Source organism: Lepidochelys kempii, chromosome 7 (genome assembly GCF_965140265.1).
Source record: "Lepidochelys kempii isolate rLepKem1 chromosome 7, rLepKem1.hap2, whole genome shotgun sequence".
Classification (NCBI taxonomy): domain Eukaryota; kingdom Metazoa; phylum Chordata; order Testudines; family Cheloniidae; genus Lepidochelys; species Lepidochelys kempii.
The window spans coordinates 110,999,386-111,015,761 of NC_133262.1; the positions used below are offsets into that span (position 1 = coordinate 110,999,386).

Below are 16,376 nucleotides of genomic sequence, written 5' to 3' on the forward strand. Positions count from 1 at the left end.
GCACCATTAGCCCAAAGTGAGCTCAGCAGTCTGTAACTAGACTCCTAATGAAATCAAAATTAACTCTGATATTCCACAGTGAAGAGAGGAGGAAGTGCAATTAGCATGTAAGGCCCTCACTAAGGGACCCATACCACCAAATATTAATACTTGTCCCCAACCTCTCTCAATTCACAGAGTTTTGTAACCCATGACTCTTGCCTAGCGAGTGCTACTTAGTTGATGGTGAGTCCCTCCATCATAACAAAAGGCCAAGTACAGTTCCAAGCACAGTTCCCATAATCAGGGTAATAACAATTTATTCTTCCTGCCCCAATAACAGAGACACTGGGGATCCCACAGCAGCCAAAGTGACCATTTGGGCAGCTATGGCCTCATTCTAGGTGGGTGTGTCTATGCAAATGAGATCGGCCCCTGAAGTTCTTTTCCACAACTTGCCACACCTCACCACCAGATGTCAGGGTGGAGCTCATCCTGACACTGCTTACACAAGCATCACAAATCTGTTTATAAATAATCAAAACCTTATGAGATAGGTGATATTGGACCTGTGTCACAGATAGGTAGACAGAGGCATGAAGACGTTAAAAGCTCACATTTTCTAATGAAGCCATTCATTATGGTGATGACATTTTTGGGCGTCCTAGTTGAGACAACTCTTTTGCTAAGCACTCGTCATTCTAAAGTAAAAGGAACTTGTGACTGCTCAGCATCTTTGAAAATCGGGCCCTAGGTGTTTGAAGTATGATGCACAAAAATGGAGGCTCCGAAAATTAGTTCCACTTCTGAAAGCGTTGGTTTAAGTTACCTGTCTGTGGTCCCACAGTGAATCAGTTGCAGACTAGGAATAAAACCTAAAAGATTCGCAATCACAATCCTTAAACAATAACAGTGTTATGCAACCCCTTCGAGAATGAAAGGGGGCAGATTTTCCAGGCATGTAAATTGCCATCACTGTTAACTTCAGTGAGGCTATGACAACTTACACTAGCTGAGGATCTGCCCATGGATCTCTACAGCACTAAGATATTCTAAATGTGGTTAAGAATCACCGAGAATGCATTTCTGTGTGCTTTGGGGTAGAGAAATTTTAGTTTGTGACAGTAAAAACTGCTAAAGCAGCAGTTCTCAACCGGGAATCCGAGGCCCCCTGCTGGGCCTAAAGCAGGTTTCAGAGGGTCCGCCAAGCATTAGACTCACTGGGGCCCAGGGCAGAAAGCCAAAGCTCCACCTTCCCAAGCCCCGCCACACGGGACTGAAGCTGAAGCCCAAGCAGCTTAGCTATGTGGGGCCCACTGTGGCGTGGGGCCCTGGGCAATTGTCCTGCTTGCTACCCCCCAATGCCAGCCCTGTTTTTTATATGCAGAAAAACAGCTGTGGCATAAGTGGGCCATGGGGTTTTTATAGCATGTTATGGGGACCTCAGAAAGAAAAAGGTTCAGAACCTCTGTGCTAGAGGGATCTGGAGTTCAACCTGAGCCAGAGGAAGGTGTGTTTTGCCATCAGCTCAAAGTGTGAGCTCTGAAGGGGAACTGTAGATCAGTTTATCCAGTATTTCCTGCTGAGTCAAGCAGAATTCTTCAGGGGTGGAGGGAAAAAGGAGGAGGAGGCTTCCGTTACAAAGCAGCAATCCCTCTGCAATCTCTCTCGCACTGGAGGTGGATTTATGTCAGTCTAATCCTTAATGTTGCAGAATTAAAGAAAGATTCTCTGTGTGGAATCTCAATAGTATCAAAGTGAAGTTTGTGCATTTGTTTACCTAATTTCTTAATGTATCTATCATGTTTATTATGGTAGGGCCTAGGGACCAACTGAGAATGGAGCCCCATTATGCTAGGCACCATCCAAACAGAGAATCAGAGATAGTTCTGACAAGAGTATTTTCTTCTATATAGTTTTTCTTACTTTTAAAAATTTTATTAATTATTAAAGTAAATAATCTGTCTTTTGTTTTATGCAACCCACTGAGATTGGTAATATTCTAATTTGATCTGTCTTTGAGATGCACTACATTAAAAAGGAGGCACAGGAGAGAATCTGGGAGAGACAGTCTGTCCTAAAGACATTAAAAAAGTGGATGGTAATGGCAATTTAATAATATATGAAGAAAACACCCCAAACTACTTGTTACAGAATAATCCAGTACTTCCTGCTTTCAAGCAACTTTTTCATTTCAAATGGCATTTGCCATTTATCCGCGTTTGCTGTTTAAAAAAAACACTGAGTCATATTTTTATCTCGTATCGTTTCTTTTTTTTAAGCTTGTGACCCTGATATTTTCCCCTCTACCCCATGACAAACATCACACTCCAACATGTGCTTATCAACTGTTTACACTGTGGTAAATTGACTTCAACATTTCCTCATTTAGAGATCTCTCCCGATCAATGGTGAATTATATGAACAAAGGACTTGTGTTTCATGGTGCTTGCTATTCTTTTGCTTATTACATATGAGAATTGGCTCAAGTACATTCAGTCTTTCATGAATTCATACCGAATGCTCTATACTAAATTATGCATTGCCATGTTTTGCAATCTTCTCCTCTATCATTGTTCCAGTGTCTTGCAGAACACTGAAATCAGTGTTATAGGCCTGAAATATTCTGGCCCCTCACATGTTTGTCTTAAAGGTGACCTGCAAGGAAAAAAGAATTGGACATGACGTTTTTTGTTTCTTTTTGATGTATAACGGAGGCCTGACATGTTTTTATCCCAGAGAAGAAAAATATTTTTTCCTTACTTTTTTTAAGCTTAGAAATATCAGGAATATATATATTGAGAGAGACTGATTTTGCATTTTAGGCAGTTGTTTATACCTGTTCAAAGAGTGTCCAAAATATGACTAAAGCGTGATGGATAGGTTTTATACCCACTTTGTAAAGTGACAATATGAGGTGCAAGACACTGGAGAATCAGGCCTATTGTCTTCCCTTTTCTTTTTGAAGGTCTCTTTGGAGGACCAGAGTACTGGATTGTTAGCTTTCTATGCTTTCTATTGAACGAATAGTGATATTGGCCCTGATTCAGGAAAGCACTTAAACGTAAGTTTAAATCCATCCCTATTCAAGAGCAGCCCCAGTGATTTCAATGAAAGTTAAGTATATGCTTATGTGCTTTCCTCAACCTGGCCCACTGGTTCTAAGAAAGGTTTCACAATGGTAGCCCTAGCCGTGTTAGTCTGTATCAGCAAAAACAACGTGGATTCCTTGTGGCACCTTAGAGACTAACAAATTTATTTGGGCATAAGCTTTTGTGGGCTAGAACCCACTTCATCAGATGCATAGAGTGGAAAATACAGGAGCAGGTATAAATACATGACAAGATGGGAGTTGCCTTACCAAGTGTGAGGTCAGTCTAATGAGACAATTCAATTAACAGCAGGATACCAAGGGAGGAAAAATAAACTTTTGTAGTGATAATGAGAGTGGCCCATTTCAAGCAATTGACAAGAAGGTGTGAGTAACAGTAGGGGGAAATTAGTATGGGGGAAATTAGGTTTAGGTTTTGTAAGAAAGATCTTTTGTCCTACCTCTGTTAAGTGTGTTGAGTTAAATAACAAAGACCAGAGCATTTTAAACAGTTTTAAAATTCCTTCCTCTTTGTTGCTCAAATTTCATTTCTTTGGTTCAGTCGTCCATAGAATCTTCCAAAAAAATTAACCGTAGCTGAATTTCTAATCTTAAAACAAAACAAAAATACATTTCAGGCCCTCTTGATACAACATAACGATGCAATCCCCTCTCCCCTTTTTGCAATTTACAGGTCACAATTTAAATAGACTTCCTTACCTTCTCATCAGATTCTCATCCCGTTCCATTTTACTCTAAATTACAGGCACATCCGGTCAGTTTGCATTCTAACATATTTGGTGCTTAGTGTTTCCCTTCATTCTTTCATTCTTAAGAAAACTAAAACCACTAAATTCTGATTCCTAATGCTCCTTTTAGACCATGCTATTCTTTCCCACAAGAAAACCTTCAGGAGAGGATAAGTAAGCCCTGGAAACTCTAAAAGGTGCATACCAGTTGCAGCTACAGGAAACCCAATGGAACTAAATTACTAATGGTTTATGCCAAGTTTGAAACCAAAATCACAAAAAACACTGATCACAAAACTAGAGGAAAGGATATGCCCCGTAACGTAGAAATCTGCAGTTGTACTTTCTGGTGTTTTTCCTTTCCTAAAACCAAATCTACTATAAACTCTATGACTAATTTCTATTTAAACAGCAATTCAATTTCAAATCCACAATCCATTCCTATTATCTATTCCTATTTTATATACCCCTGTGCTTCAGTAGTTAAAATCTCCCATTATGACCTCTTTGGCCTTCTTATATCCAATCATGAACATCCAATCATTTCAACTGTCAGTCATAGGCTCTATAAAAAGTTCACACTCTGAATCATCTCTAGTCTCAATCCATGGCTTTATATCATTACCAGGTTCCCCAAAATCCTGTATTTCATGGACTAATACTTACCTGCACTAAAAAATTGTATCTCTTGTTTTCCATGGTATTTTTAAAAAATGCAGGTCCGGAAGTTGACTTTTCTAAATTAAAAAGGGTAAATAAATCCAAAATTAGGTTTATTTTGCATAAATTCCAAAATACAAATGGATAAAATACAGTGTGATATCAAAAACTTGCCTGTGTGATCAATACTATAGTGTTGTAGTTTATTAATTAAAATGCAGCAAGGTGGATTAAAGTGTAAAACAAGTTCTAAAAAATACTCTTCATCATTGAAGTCTGGGCCAAAAATCCTTGTGAATAACAAACTTAAAGCTATTTTTAAAAACTTTTTAAGTACGAAAGACAGGCAAGTGAGTAATCCAAGGCACAGGCAAGCAGCTGGTAAAATATAATTTATAAATAGCAGCTAATAGCAATTTTTGGAGAATGTACTGAGGCCACTCTTTCTGTGTTTCTGGCCAATTTATGCCCAGATTTATCCTATAAATCAGTTTGCCCTATTAGATTAATAGATTTTTATAAACATATTCGTATATAATCTTTTCCATCAATAATATAGTGTTTTATTTCTATTGCTAACTTTTCATTTATGATGAAACAAATTAAATAAATGCTTCTTTTGAGTTACATACCTTCATAAAAATTCAAAATTTCTCTAACTTTCTGTTCAAAAAGTTGCTGCATGTCTTTTCCTCCTCTCTTTTAGCCATGCCTCGTACACAATATGCTTTCTTTTAGCTTCCTTATGCCATTTATCTCTGTGCAACACTGATTTAAAGCACTCCTTAGAAATGTCTACTCTTTCTGTAAGAACACATTGTTAGATGTAACTCATGCCATCTGTACAGGATTCATCTGTTTCCTTCCTTGAGAAGAATATGCTCAGTGAAGTGTGGATTGCTTTCTTTTTCCTCATAGTTTCAATGATGTATACATCACATATTAAAATGTCACTACATCATCTAGAATTCTTGGTTTTCCTTCATTCTTTTTACAATTTTCACATTCCTTCCTTGTCCACAACCAACTTTATTACAGCTTTTTTACATTTGTAATAACTTCCGTTATACCTTTTCTTCTATTCCATTGTGCTATTTAAGTTCTTGTGCTATGCCGATTACCATAATATCTAATACTCCTCCCTCCAAAGGGGCTGGCAGTTGTGGTGGGGGAGTAAACATTGTTAGTAGCATCATTAACTCCCAAACTGATTCATGTCAGGAAATCCATCAGGTCCTTAGGGGAGCATGCTGCAGGGAACAGTTGCTTTTCAGTTTCACCCCCATCAAATGTTTGCTTTATCCAAAACTATAGACACTGCAGTGGTCCTACTAAGTGACTTTTGTAGGCTCTCAGGAAAGGAGTATCTTGTAAAGTGGAACTGCTCTTTCCCCCTTCCATTGTTTCAACCCAATTTTTGATACATTTGCCCCCACGCTCCCACCCCGAGGACATTACTGGGCTACTGCAATTGATTCCATATAAGGATGGTGGTCTCATTCGAGTTCCTGATGAATATGGGTCCACATAAAGCAAACAGATGAAAAATCACCCATGTAATTTGGCAATAACTATGCAGGACTGATGTAGCAGTTGCAGATAGATGTTGCGGGGCAGGATCTGAATTTGATCTTCTTGGTGTTGATCCAGAACTTTCAAGATGTACTAATTTATGTCTTGAGTTCTCCCTGTCAGTAAGATTTTTATTTGACTTGCCTAAAATGTATTGAGTTATTGCACTGATATAATGTCTCATTATTGGCCCCAGTCAGGATCTGTGTAAACCTGATACGTATTTGAGGGACAGAGCAGCTCCTTCTTGGTGCCTCTAAGGTGGAATGGAGGTGTCACTGAGTACTGCTGTCTATGGTAAGAATCCAGCTTCTGGTAGTCATCTAGTCTCACAGCCAAACTGATATTTTTGCTGCAAATATAGTATCAAGGGGTAGCCTACTTCCACAGTTAGCTTGTGCAAGAGCAGAAAAATTTCTGCACGTGTGGTTAGATTTGTACGTACTGATAGCCATTTCTGATGCTATTTAAACAGACAGAAGTATGTTTAAGTTATATCTCTTTAATCAAACTAGAGTGCAAGCACTTTAAGGTGGGGACTGTGTTTTTGAAGGTCTTTATATGGCACGTAACATAGTGAGGCCGAGATCTAGGTTGATGCCTCTGGATGCTAATGGAATACAAATAATAAAATAATAATGGACAGGATAGACTGTTAAAACCAGAAGGTTCCATGACAACTGGGGAGCCCCTTTAATTGGAGACTGGTCAAAATGTCAGACTCAGATGATTCCATGGCAGTTGGGAATAGTTGTGGGTTGGTGGAGGAAGAGAACTATTTTTCAAGATTTCCCACTGGAAGAAGAGCAACTCTCACTAGAGCCCTGCAAATTTGCAGATATCCGCAGACCATGTTTGCGGATCAGATGCAGACACAAATTTTGTATCTACACAGGGCTCTAACTATCAGAGAAGTAGCTTGTCCTGGTGGGAACTTTTTTCTTCTTTCCATTGCTAGGTGAGAAAGGGACTAGAAACAGGGTTTTCAGAGATAGTTTCTCAAAAGCTAGGATACTGCAAATCATTTATTAGTGAGAGCATTTTAAAAACTCTGGGCGGTCGGAGACCAAGAGGTAGGCCCCCACAACACCATCATTCTCTAGCCATTTTCAAGAGCTGCCCAGTCCAGTCCACACCAGCCCAGCCTCAGGGCCCTTCTATAATGCAAAGTGTGCAGAAAGTAACTGCATGGGTGCAATAAACATGGCAGAGAGTGAACTGCAGGGGTTGCTAGAGGTGCATAGTCCTGAGAGGGGAGGGGGTCCTGGGAGTGAAGGGCAGAGGTGGGCAGCTGCAGCGCTAATTCCGTGGCGTGTCAGTGACCTGCAAAGAGGGGTGGGGGGGGGGGGGGGGGCGGCGGCTGGAAGGGGGCCTGGCGCTATCCTAGAGCAAACCCTGCTCTGTCGGAACCTCCTCCGTTCCGCCTGACATTCATCCTCTTCAGCAGGTGGCTGCAGAAACAGCCCCGGGGTAGGAGGGGGATCCGAGTCTCCCCTCGGGGTGAATATTTGAGAAAAGATGCTGGGGACCCCCAGCAGCCGCGGGCAGCTTCTGCAAACAACCCCCGCCCCCGCCGTCCGTGCAGCTCCAGCCTCCGCTTTGCCCCCTCCCCCCTTGCAGCGCCCTCCGGGTTGCACAGTCCGCAGCAGCAGGCGGCCAGGCCCCCCCCGGCGCAAGTGGCCCAACTCTCGGGCGCCGCGCGCAAACGCACCGCTCCTTCCCCCACCCCTCCTGCCGGCGGTGTTGTGACATCACCTCGCAGGGCGCCGTGCCCTGTGACGTCAGGGGTAAGGACCTCCTCTCTCCTCCAATCCGGGTGGACGGGGTGGGGAGCGGCCGCCGCTTTCTCCGCCCGGCGGGGGGCGGGAGGTGAGACCCGGATGAGGGGGCAGCTGGCTGCTGCTGTGTGAGGCGGAGCGGACCGCGGAGGAACCGCGCGGGTATCTCGGGCGGACTGAGGCGGAGGCTGCGCCCCCTCCCAGCCCCTCCGCACCTGCCCCAGCTCCATGCCCACAAGATGGAGGCGAGGGCGCTGGTGTGAGGGGGGAGCCCGTGCCCAGGTGCGCGCCTGGCGGGCGTCGAGGCGGAGATGCTGCTGGTCTATGTGATCCTGATCTCGGCTCTGGCCGGTTCCTTCATCACGCTGCTGCTCCAGCTGCTGCTGCTCTACAGGAGGAAGCCGGAGCCCCCCGGGGTGGCGAGAGCCTCCGGCGGCCTCTTCTTCCCCAGGGTCCTGCCCGACCACAGCCTCAGGGACTATTTCCACGGCTCAGAGCCGGCGGGCAACCATCCGCCCCAGGAGCCTGCCCCTGCCGCCGCCGCTGCTACCCCCTCCCCGGGCGCCGCCAAGCCCCAGGCTGAGCCCGGCGCCAAGCAGCAGCAGCAGCAGCAGCAGCAGCAAGAGCCCCCTGCGCCCCCCTCCTCCCGAGAGGAGACCTGCTACTTCCTCAATGCCATCTGCCTCTTCCTCTTCAGGGAGCTCAGGGACACCTCCCTGGTCAGGCACTGGGTCACCAAGAAGATCAAGGTGGAGTTCGAGGAGCTGCTGCAGACCAAGATGACGGGCAAGGTGCTGGAGGGACTCAGCCTCAGGGATGTGTCGCTGGGCGATGTGGTGCCCCTCTTCAAATCCATCAAGCTCATCCGGCCAGTGATCTGCAGTGACGAGGGCTGCCCCGAGGAACTGGGCTTCGAGGTGGACCTGGAGTATAATGGTGGCTTCCACCTAGCCATCGATGCCGACCTGGTCTTTGGCAAGTCGGCGTACCTCTTCGTCAAGATCTCTCGGGTGATGGGGAAGCTGAGGCTGGTCTTCACCCGCTTGCCCTTCACACACTGGTCCTTTGCTTTCATGGATGATCCTGTGATAGGCTTTGAAGTGAAGTCCCAGTTTGAGGGGAGGCCCATGCCCCAGCTCACTTCTATCATCGTCAACCAGTTCAAGAAGGTCATCAAGCGTAAGCACACCTTACCCAGTTATAAAATCAGGTAAGGTGCTATATTCCCCTCTTCCCTGGGGTTACCTTGGGACAGGATGCATTCAAATGCCTGTCATGTACTCTTAGGTAGAAAAGGAAAGGTTTTTATTGGCACTTTTTCAGGCATATGATAATGGCACTTATGGTATCTTTCTTCTTGTGATCTCAAAGCACTTTGTAAAGGTGAATTAGTATCACTTCCATTGTTTTACAGGTGAAGAACATGAAGCACACAGATCAGATAGTAAATTAATGATAGAACAGGTGATAGAACCCAGGTATCCCAACTATCAGGCCAGTGCCTTATCCACTTGCTCCATGCTATTTCTTTGGAAGGTAGAAGGATGGCCTTGTCACTAAAGCACAGGATGCAGAGTTGGGATATGTGGGATCTGTTCCAGGATCTGCTACTGACTGACTGTGCAACCATGGGCAAGTCACTTGGCCTCACTTTTCCTATTTGAAAAACCAGGGACAGTAATTCTAACATGAGACAGGAATTAATTCACTCACTGTAAAGTGTTTTGATATGCTCCGAAAGGCACTGTAAAAGTACAAAAATTATCTTTTTTTTCCCCAGTTCATTACTGCTTCCCGCTGCTCCTCCAGCCTCTCCATCTGCCCTTGCTCAGACCTAAAAGCTAGCTGGCGACAGCTGCTCGCTACTCATGCTGCAATCATGGAATTTTCTAGTGCCAACTTTGTCTTTATTGTAGTAAAGGAGTGTGAAGAGCACTTCTGTCTGATTTATACACACTGCAGTTTTGCATATAATGGGATGTCCGGTGATTTATCTATAGTGGAAGAATCCAAGTGAATTCCTCGCTGCCTAATTGCTGCCTGGTCTGTGACTATAAGTATTCAGTAATTTACCAGTCTCAGGGAACACATTTGTCCCATCATCCATCTGTATGTTCTCTATAGTTTGCATGATCACTTGCTAGATATATTAATGTGACTCTGTTTACTTGATTCCTCAGCACTAAGACTCGGTAAAGTTCCTCTCAGGGGAAGCCACACAAAGGAATCATTGAAGAGGTCTATCTGAATTCTAAAGTATATCTAATTTTTATGTTGAGGAGATGGCTTTAAAAGTCTTTCCTGTCTATTCTTTGTTACAAATTTTGCTAAGCTTGTGTGACTATATATATCTGCATGTGTAGAAAATGATCTAGGGCTTGGAAAATCCACAAAAGCAGGGCAGGTAAGAAGCTTCTCAGGGAAATGCCATTTCAGAATCTTAATTCTCTTAATAATTTAGAGGCTTTATGGTTTTGAATATAACTTACAAAGTCTGACTCAAGTCTAAACCAGTGTGGTTGGGTCTTCCTGAGTCTTCACACAGACACTTCAAGTACTTCAGATGTTACTCATAGCATTCCCACAGTGCAGCAAAATGAAAACTGAGGGAACACTTGTCAGCTTTAAGGGTTGCTATTCAGAACATTGTGGACAACTGTGAAACTCACAAGAATCAGGTCAGTTTCATACAGTTGCAGTTTGGGAAAGGGACTTGAGCTACTGGTTGTGGAAAAGGACCTAAACCAGAGACTTTAAACCATGATTTGAGGATTCCAGTAACTCAGAGGTTAGGGGTCTATTTCAGCAGTGGGTGGGTGAGGTTCTGTGGCCTGCAATGTGCAGGTCAGACTAGATGATGATCATGATGGTCCCTTCTGACCTTAGTCTCTGAGGGTTAGGACAGCAAGACCCTCACTGACTTCAACAACCACTTGCAGCAAAGCGGAGAGGGAGGGAGGGAACATTCTTTTCCCTTCTTCCTTCCAGTTGCAGCGTGTCTGTGTGTAGGTCAGTGATGGATCACTCCCCTCTTCAAGCAGTTGTGGAAGGGGTCTTGCATCTCACTTGGAAGGTGCCCCTGGATAGTGGAGTCCTCTCTCTTCATTCAGTCCAAGATATTTGATGTCTTGTAAATTTTTCAAATCCTGTGCATGAGAGCTACTGGGTTAGGATTGTGAGTGTGGGTGAGAGAGAGAGAGTGATAAGTTAAGAAAGGGAAGTATGTTGTGGTGGAGGAGAGATGGATTTTAAAAAGAGAATTCTGAGTGACAGAAAATACTGGGCAGAGGTAGAGCACAACATTTAGTAAGAAAGAGATAGGAGTGTGGAGAAGGAGTGGGGCAGAGAAGGTAACTGATACTGAAAGGAAAGGTATAGCATGGTATGTTATAGGAAAGAAGAGTGAATTCTAGGGAAAGAAAGTCTAAGTAATTTTGTAAGCTAATTTTTAAAAAATACAATCCAATAAAATATTAAAAACTAAATAGTTATTCCCTTAAATAGTAGGGAGTTTGGCTTTGAAAGTGTCATAGTAGCATGGCTATTTTTTACCCTGGCTTATAGACTTAGTACACAGGCTAGTAGGTATTGGGTAACAAAATATCCACTCCTGTATATAAGACTGTTTCCTCAAGAGATCTGAATGTGCTTTATGGACATTGAAACCTAAAACTTAGAGCACATTCTGTGTGTATAGTCAAGCAGTACTTGTGGCACCTTAGAGACTAACAAATTTATTTGAGCATAAGCTTTCATGAGCTACAGCTCACTTCATTGGATGCATGCAGTGGAAAATACAGTGGGGAGATTTTATATGCACAGAGAACATGAAAGAATGGGTGTTACCATACACACTGCAACAAGAGTGATCAGGTAAGGTGAGCTATTACCAGCAGGAGAGGGGAAAAAAACCCTTTTGCAGTGATAATCAAGGTGGGCCATTTCCAGCACTTGAAACGAACGTGTGAGGAACAATGTGTGTGTGTGGGGGGGAGAAATAAACATGGGGAAATAGTTTTACTTTGTGTAATGACACATCCGCTCCCAGTCTTTATTCAAGCCAGTTTGCAAATTAATTCGAATTCAGCAGTCTCTCATTGGAGTCTGTTTTTGAAGTTTTTTTTGTTGAAGAATTGTCACTTTTAGGTCTGTAATGGAGTGACCAGAGAGAGTGAAGTGTTCTCCGATTGGTTTTTGAGTGTTATAATTCTTGACATCTGATTTGTGTCCATTTATTCTTTTACGTAGAGACTGTCTGATTTGGCCAATGTACGTGGCAGAGGGGCATTTCTGGCACGTGATGGTATATATCACATTGGTAGAAGTGCAGGTGAATAAGCTCTGATAGGGTGGCTGATGTGATTAGGCCCTAGGATGGTGTCCCCTGAATAGATATGTGGACACAGTTGGCAACAGGCTTTGTTGCAAGGATAGGTTCCTGGGTTATTGTGGTGTGTGGTTGCTGTTGAATATTTGCTTCAGGTTGGGGGGCTGTCTGTAAGCCAGGACTGGCCTGTCTCCCAAAATCTGTGAGAGCGATGGGTCATTCTTCAGGATAATATGAAGTTCCTTGATGATGCGTTGGAGAGGTTTTAGTTGGGGGCTGAAGGTGATGGCTAGTGGCGTTCTGTTATTTTCTTTGTTGGGCCTGTCCTGTAGTAGGTGACTTCTGGGTACTCTTCTGGCTCTGTCAGTCTTTCTTCACTTCAGCAGGTGGGTCTTGTAGTTGTAAGAATGCTTGATAGAGATCTTATAGGTGTTTGTCTCTGTCTGAGGGGTTGGAGCAAATGCGGTTGTATTGTAGAGCTTGGCTGTAGACAATGGATCGTGTGGTGTGGTCTGGATGAAAGCTGGAGACATGTAGGTAAGTGTAGCGGTCAGTAGGTTTCCGATGTAGGGTGGTGTTTATGTGACCATCGCTTATTAGTACCGTAGTGTCCAGGAAGTGGATCTCTTGTGTGGACTGGACCAGGCTGAGGTTGATGGTGGGATGGAAATTGTTGAAATCATGGTGGAATTCCTCAAGGGCTTCTTTTCCATGGGTCCAGATGATGAAGATGTCATCAATATAGCACAAGTAGAGTAGGGGCATTAGGGGACCAGAGCTGAGGAAGCATTGTTCTAAGTCAGCCATTAAAGTGTTGGCATACTGTGGGGCCATGCGGATACCCATAGCAGTGCAGCTGATTTGAAGTTATACATTTTCCCCAAATGTGAAATAGGTATGGGTGAGGATAAAGTTCAGCCACCAGGTTTGCTGTGATATTATCGGGGATACTGTTTCTGATGGCTATGTTCTCTGTGTATATAAAATCTCCCTACTGTATTTTCCACTGCATACATCTGATGAAGTGAGCTGTAGCTCACGAAAGCTTATGCTCAAATAAATTTGTTAGTTTCTAATATGCCACAAGTACTCCTTTTCTTTTTGCGGATACAGACTAACATGGCTGCTACTCTGAAACTTGTGTGTATAGTGTTGACCCCCATATAGAGAGGGGTAAACCTGAAGCACAGGTGATTGCCCAAGGTAGCACAATGTCAGTGGTTATTGGGACAGGAGCCCCAGAGTTCTAATACTGTTCTCAACTCTAAACCCCACTGCCTCAAGGAGAACAGTTTTGGAAAGGTAATCTTTCTTACTAGGCATTGCATGTTTTAAATTTCTTTAAAAGAAGGCAAAACACTGAACCTGTGATTCAGATATTCTTTTAGAGCCATGTAATTTATTCTTTATACAATCTTTCAGTGTTTGGGAGGAAGGCAGATAAATTTTACACCCTTTAAACAACCTGTTTCCTGACGTAAACATTCAATAATTTCTCATCTGCGTGGAATGTATTTGTCCCTGCCTCTCTTTTCTGTCATTTGAAATATTATTGGTTAAATATTTAACAAGCTGTGTGTTTTCAGTTCAAGCCCTTTCTGTGGCTTTCCCCGCCCCACGCTCGCTCTAGGAGTTTTGCAAATAAATAATTGAATAGCTGTAATAGTCTTAGGCCATGTCTACATGACAAGCCCTATAGCAGCACGGCTACAGTGCTGCAGCTACACCACTGTAATAGACACTTGCTACAGGCTGGATGAGTTTTTCTCTTGCTGTAATAAATCCACCCCCCTCAGGAGGTAGCGGCTATGTCAACTGAAGACTACTTCTGTCAGCCCAGCTGTGTCTGTACCTGGGCTTAGGTTGGCTTAACTATGGGTATGTCTATGCTGCAATTAAAAACCTGTGGCTGGCCCGTGCCAGCTGACTTGGGCTAACGGGCTATTTAATTGTGGTGTAGACATTCAAGTTTGGGCTGGAGCCTGGGCTCTAGGACCCTGCAAGGTGGGGTAATAGCCCAAACCCGAACATCTACACTACAGTTAAACAGCACCTTATTCTGACCATTAGTCAACTGCCATCAGCCAGCTGTTGGTGTCGAATTGCTGTGTAGACATACCCTGTGTGTCTCGGGTGTGAATTTTTCAGACCCCTGAGAGATGTCGGTGGGTCGGCTTAAGTTTTAGGTTTAAACCAGGCCTTAGAAAGAGAAGATGTTGGCATACAAGGATCCAGAGTAACAGCCGTGTTAGTCTGTATTCGCAAAAAGAAAAGGAGTCTCTAAGGTGCCACAAGTACTCCTTTCTGCATACAAGGAGTTCTCTTTTGAACCATTTAAAAAGGGGACATCATTTTGGCTCAGTAATTTCCAAATTACAGACCTCAAAGCTGTCCTATCTTTTTTCCAGCTGTTAAATAACATTTAAAGAAGCTAAAAGTACACTTTTTAAAAAAAAATTACTATTTGTAAGTAAGCAACTGCTATAGATTCTACAGAGATATTATCTGATGTCCAATGGCAAGAGAGGTCGTCTAGACAGTTGTTAATGGATTGATGATGTGCTCCTTCAAACAATCTCTTTTTTTAAGGTATTGCCCCCCACGACAAAAATTGAGAACCCCTGTGGTAGTCTGGGTGTCTATTCTGACACTCCTGGTAAAGCTTGGGTAAACTAAACATTTCCATTTATTTTTGCTTAGTCTTTTGTGATTACATTTTTATAGAACTATTAATGTATATAGTATACTAAGTGTTTTGCAGACAGATAACTGCACAACCTACTTCTGTTTTTTCCAAATACGAATAAAGTTGTAATGAACCGTGATTGATAAGACTCTTTACATAAGAGGAGAGGTGACTTGTAATCTAAGAAAGGTTGTGCCTGTCTTTGATTCTCTTCTGATTTTTAACAGATAGGTCACTTGAAAATAAACTGTAAAGTTATGAACAGATTGGTAATGTTGAATTTCTTAGGCTGATTATTCTTTATTGGATGTGACTCTAGATTGTCATCCAGAAAAAAAGTGGAACTGTCCAGCAGACAATTGCAGTTTTATTAAGGCTTATCACTATGGTGCTTATTCACCAAGAGCATAATTTGGCACATAAGAAATACTAATGTTGAATTGTTTAAGGTTGAGGTTGACAGACTTATTTTAAAGGTAACTGAAAGCCTGGACTGTCATGTGTGTAATTTGTAAAGTCTTGTGTGTTTAAAAAAGCCAAAATGGAGGGGCTCTTGTTTCTATGTGCTGTGTTGTAGTGAGAAATGTTGCTGTTTGTACATATCCCCCAAAGCTTGTCCACAGACCTGCCTTCCAGCTGGAGGAACAACCACCTCTTTGTTACGCCATGTGAATGTTACTCCCATTTTCTTTGGTAAACTGTCATGTTCCAACTGCTGGAGAATCTTCGGATTCCAGCATTCTATCTGGTAGTCACAGGGACTGGAGATGATTGTACCTGGTGATATTCTAAACAAAAGGCTCTTAACTATGGTTGTAGCTGTTTCCATCACTGCACACTGGCTCAACAGAAATTCTGGTCTTCAGAGTGACACAGACAGAGAGACTATCCTGGAAGGTTTGCACAGGTGGCAGATGTGGGGCATGTGCTGTGCTGAGGGGTGTATGTATTTTTGTATGTGTGCGCTGGTTGTGCTGATTTGTGCAGGTGGCAGTTGGGCCAATCAATCCATCTGTCTCCTGCGTACAACCAATGAAGTTGTTGCATGCAAATTAGTTGTAGAGAAGGGAGAGTGATTGAGTTACCTCTGATATCACAATAGTCAAGGACTTTTGGCATAGCACAGATACATGTTCTACTGTAGCTGTACACTGCACAGGTGTAACTTGTAAGTCAGAATGGCTGGAAACTTAAAAAATTTCATGGTAACAGACCACAAAACCCAATAATGATTGAACCTGGTGATATTCTGAACAAAAAGAGCCCTCAACCCTGTTTGAAGCTGTTTCCATCCTGCACAGTGACTCTGCAGACATAAGAGGCTTCAGAGTGACATTCCTGAAATGTTCCTGTATAGATTATGTCACACTGAATCAGATATTCATGATCTGATTTATTCCAATTTTGCAATCCATAAGCTAAGGGGATAAACATTTTGACATGCAGTTAGAGCTTATGCTGAAATACTTACAAAGTCTTATTTATATATACCATTGACACTTTCGAAAATACCTGTCTCTTTTTTTCCTTGGCT

At 43.0% G+C, this 16,376-nt stretch overlaps 1 protein-coding gene across 2 annotated transcripts in view; it reads left to right on the forward strand.

Annotated features, from left to right (window-relative positions):
* The first annotated feature begins 7,888 nt into the window (after positions 1–7,888).
* The window catches only part of PDZD8 (PDZ domain containing 8), a 148,331-nt gene continuing 139,843 nt past the window's right edge, over positions 7,889–16,376 (forward strand). For both annotated transcript variants that reach the window (XM_073354247.1, XM_073354248.1), the window contains exon 1: positions 7,889–9,039. In XM_073354247.1, the coding sequence (XP_073210348.1) occupies positions 8,141–9,039 (899 nt within the window). In that variant the 5' untranslated portion in view covers positions 7,889–8,140. The remainder of the gene's footprint in view (positions 9,040–16,376) is intronic.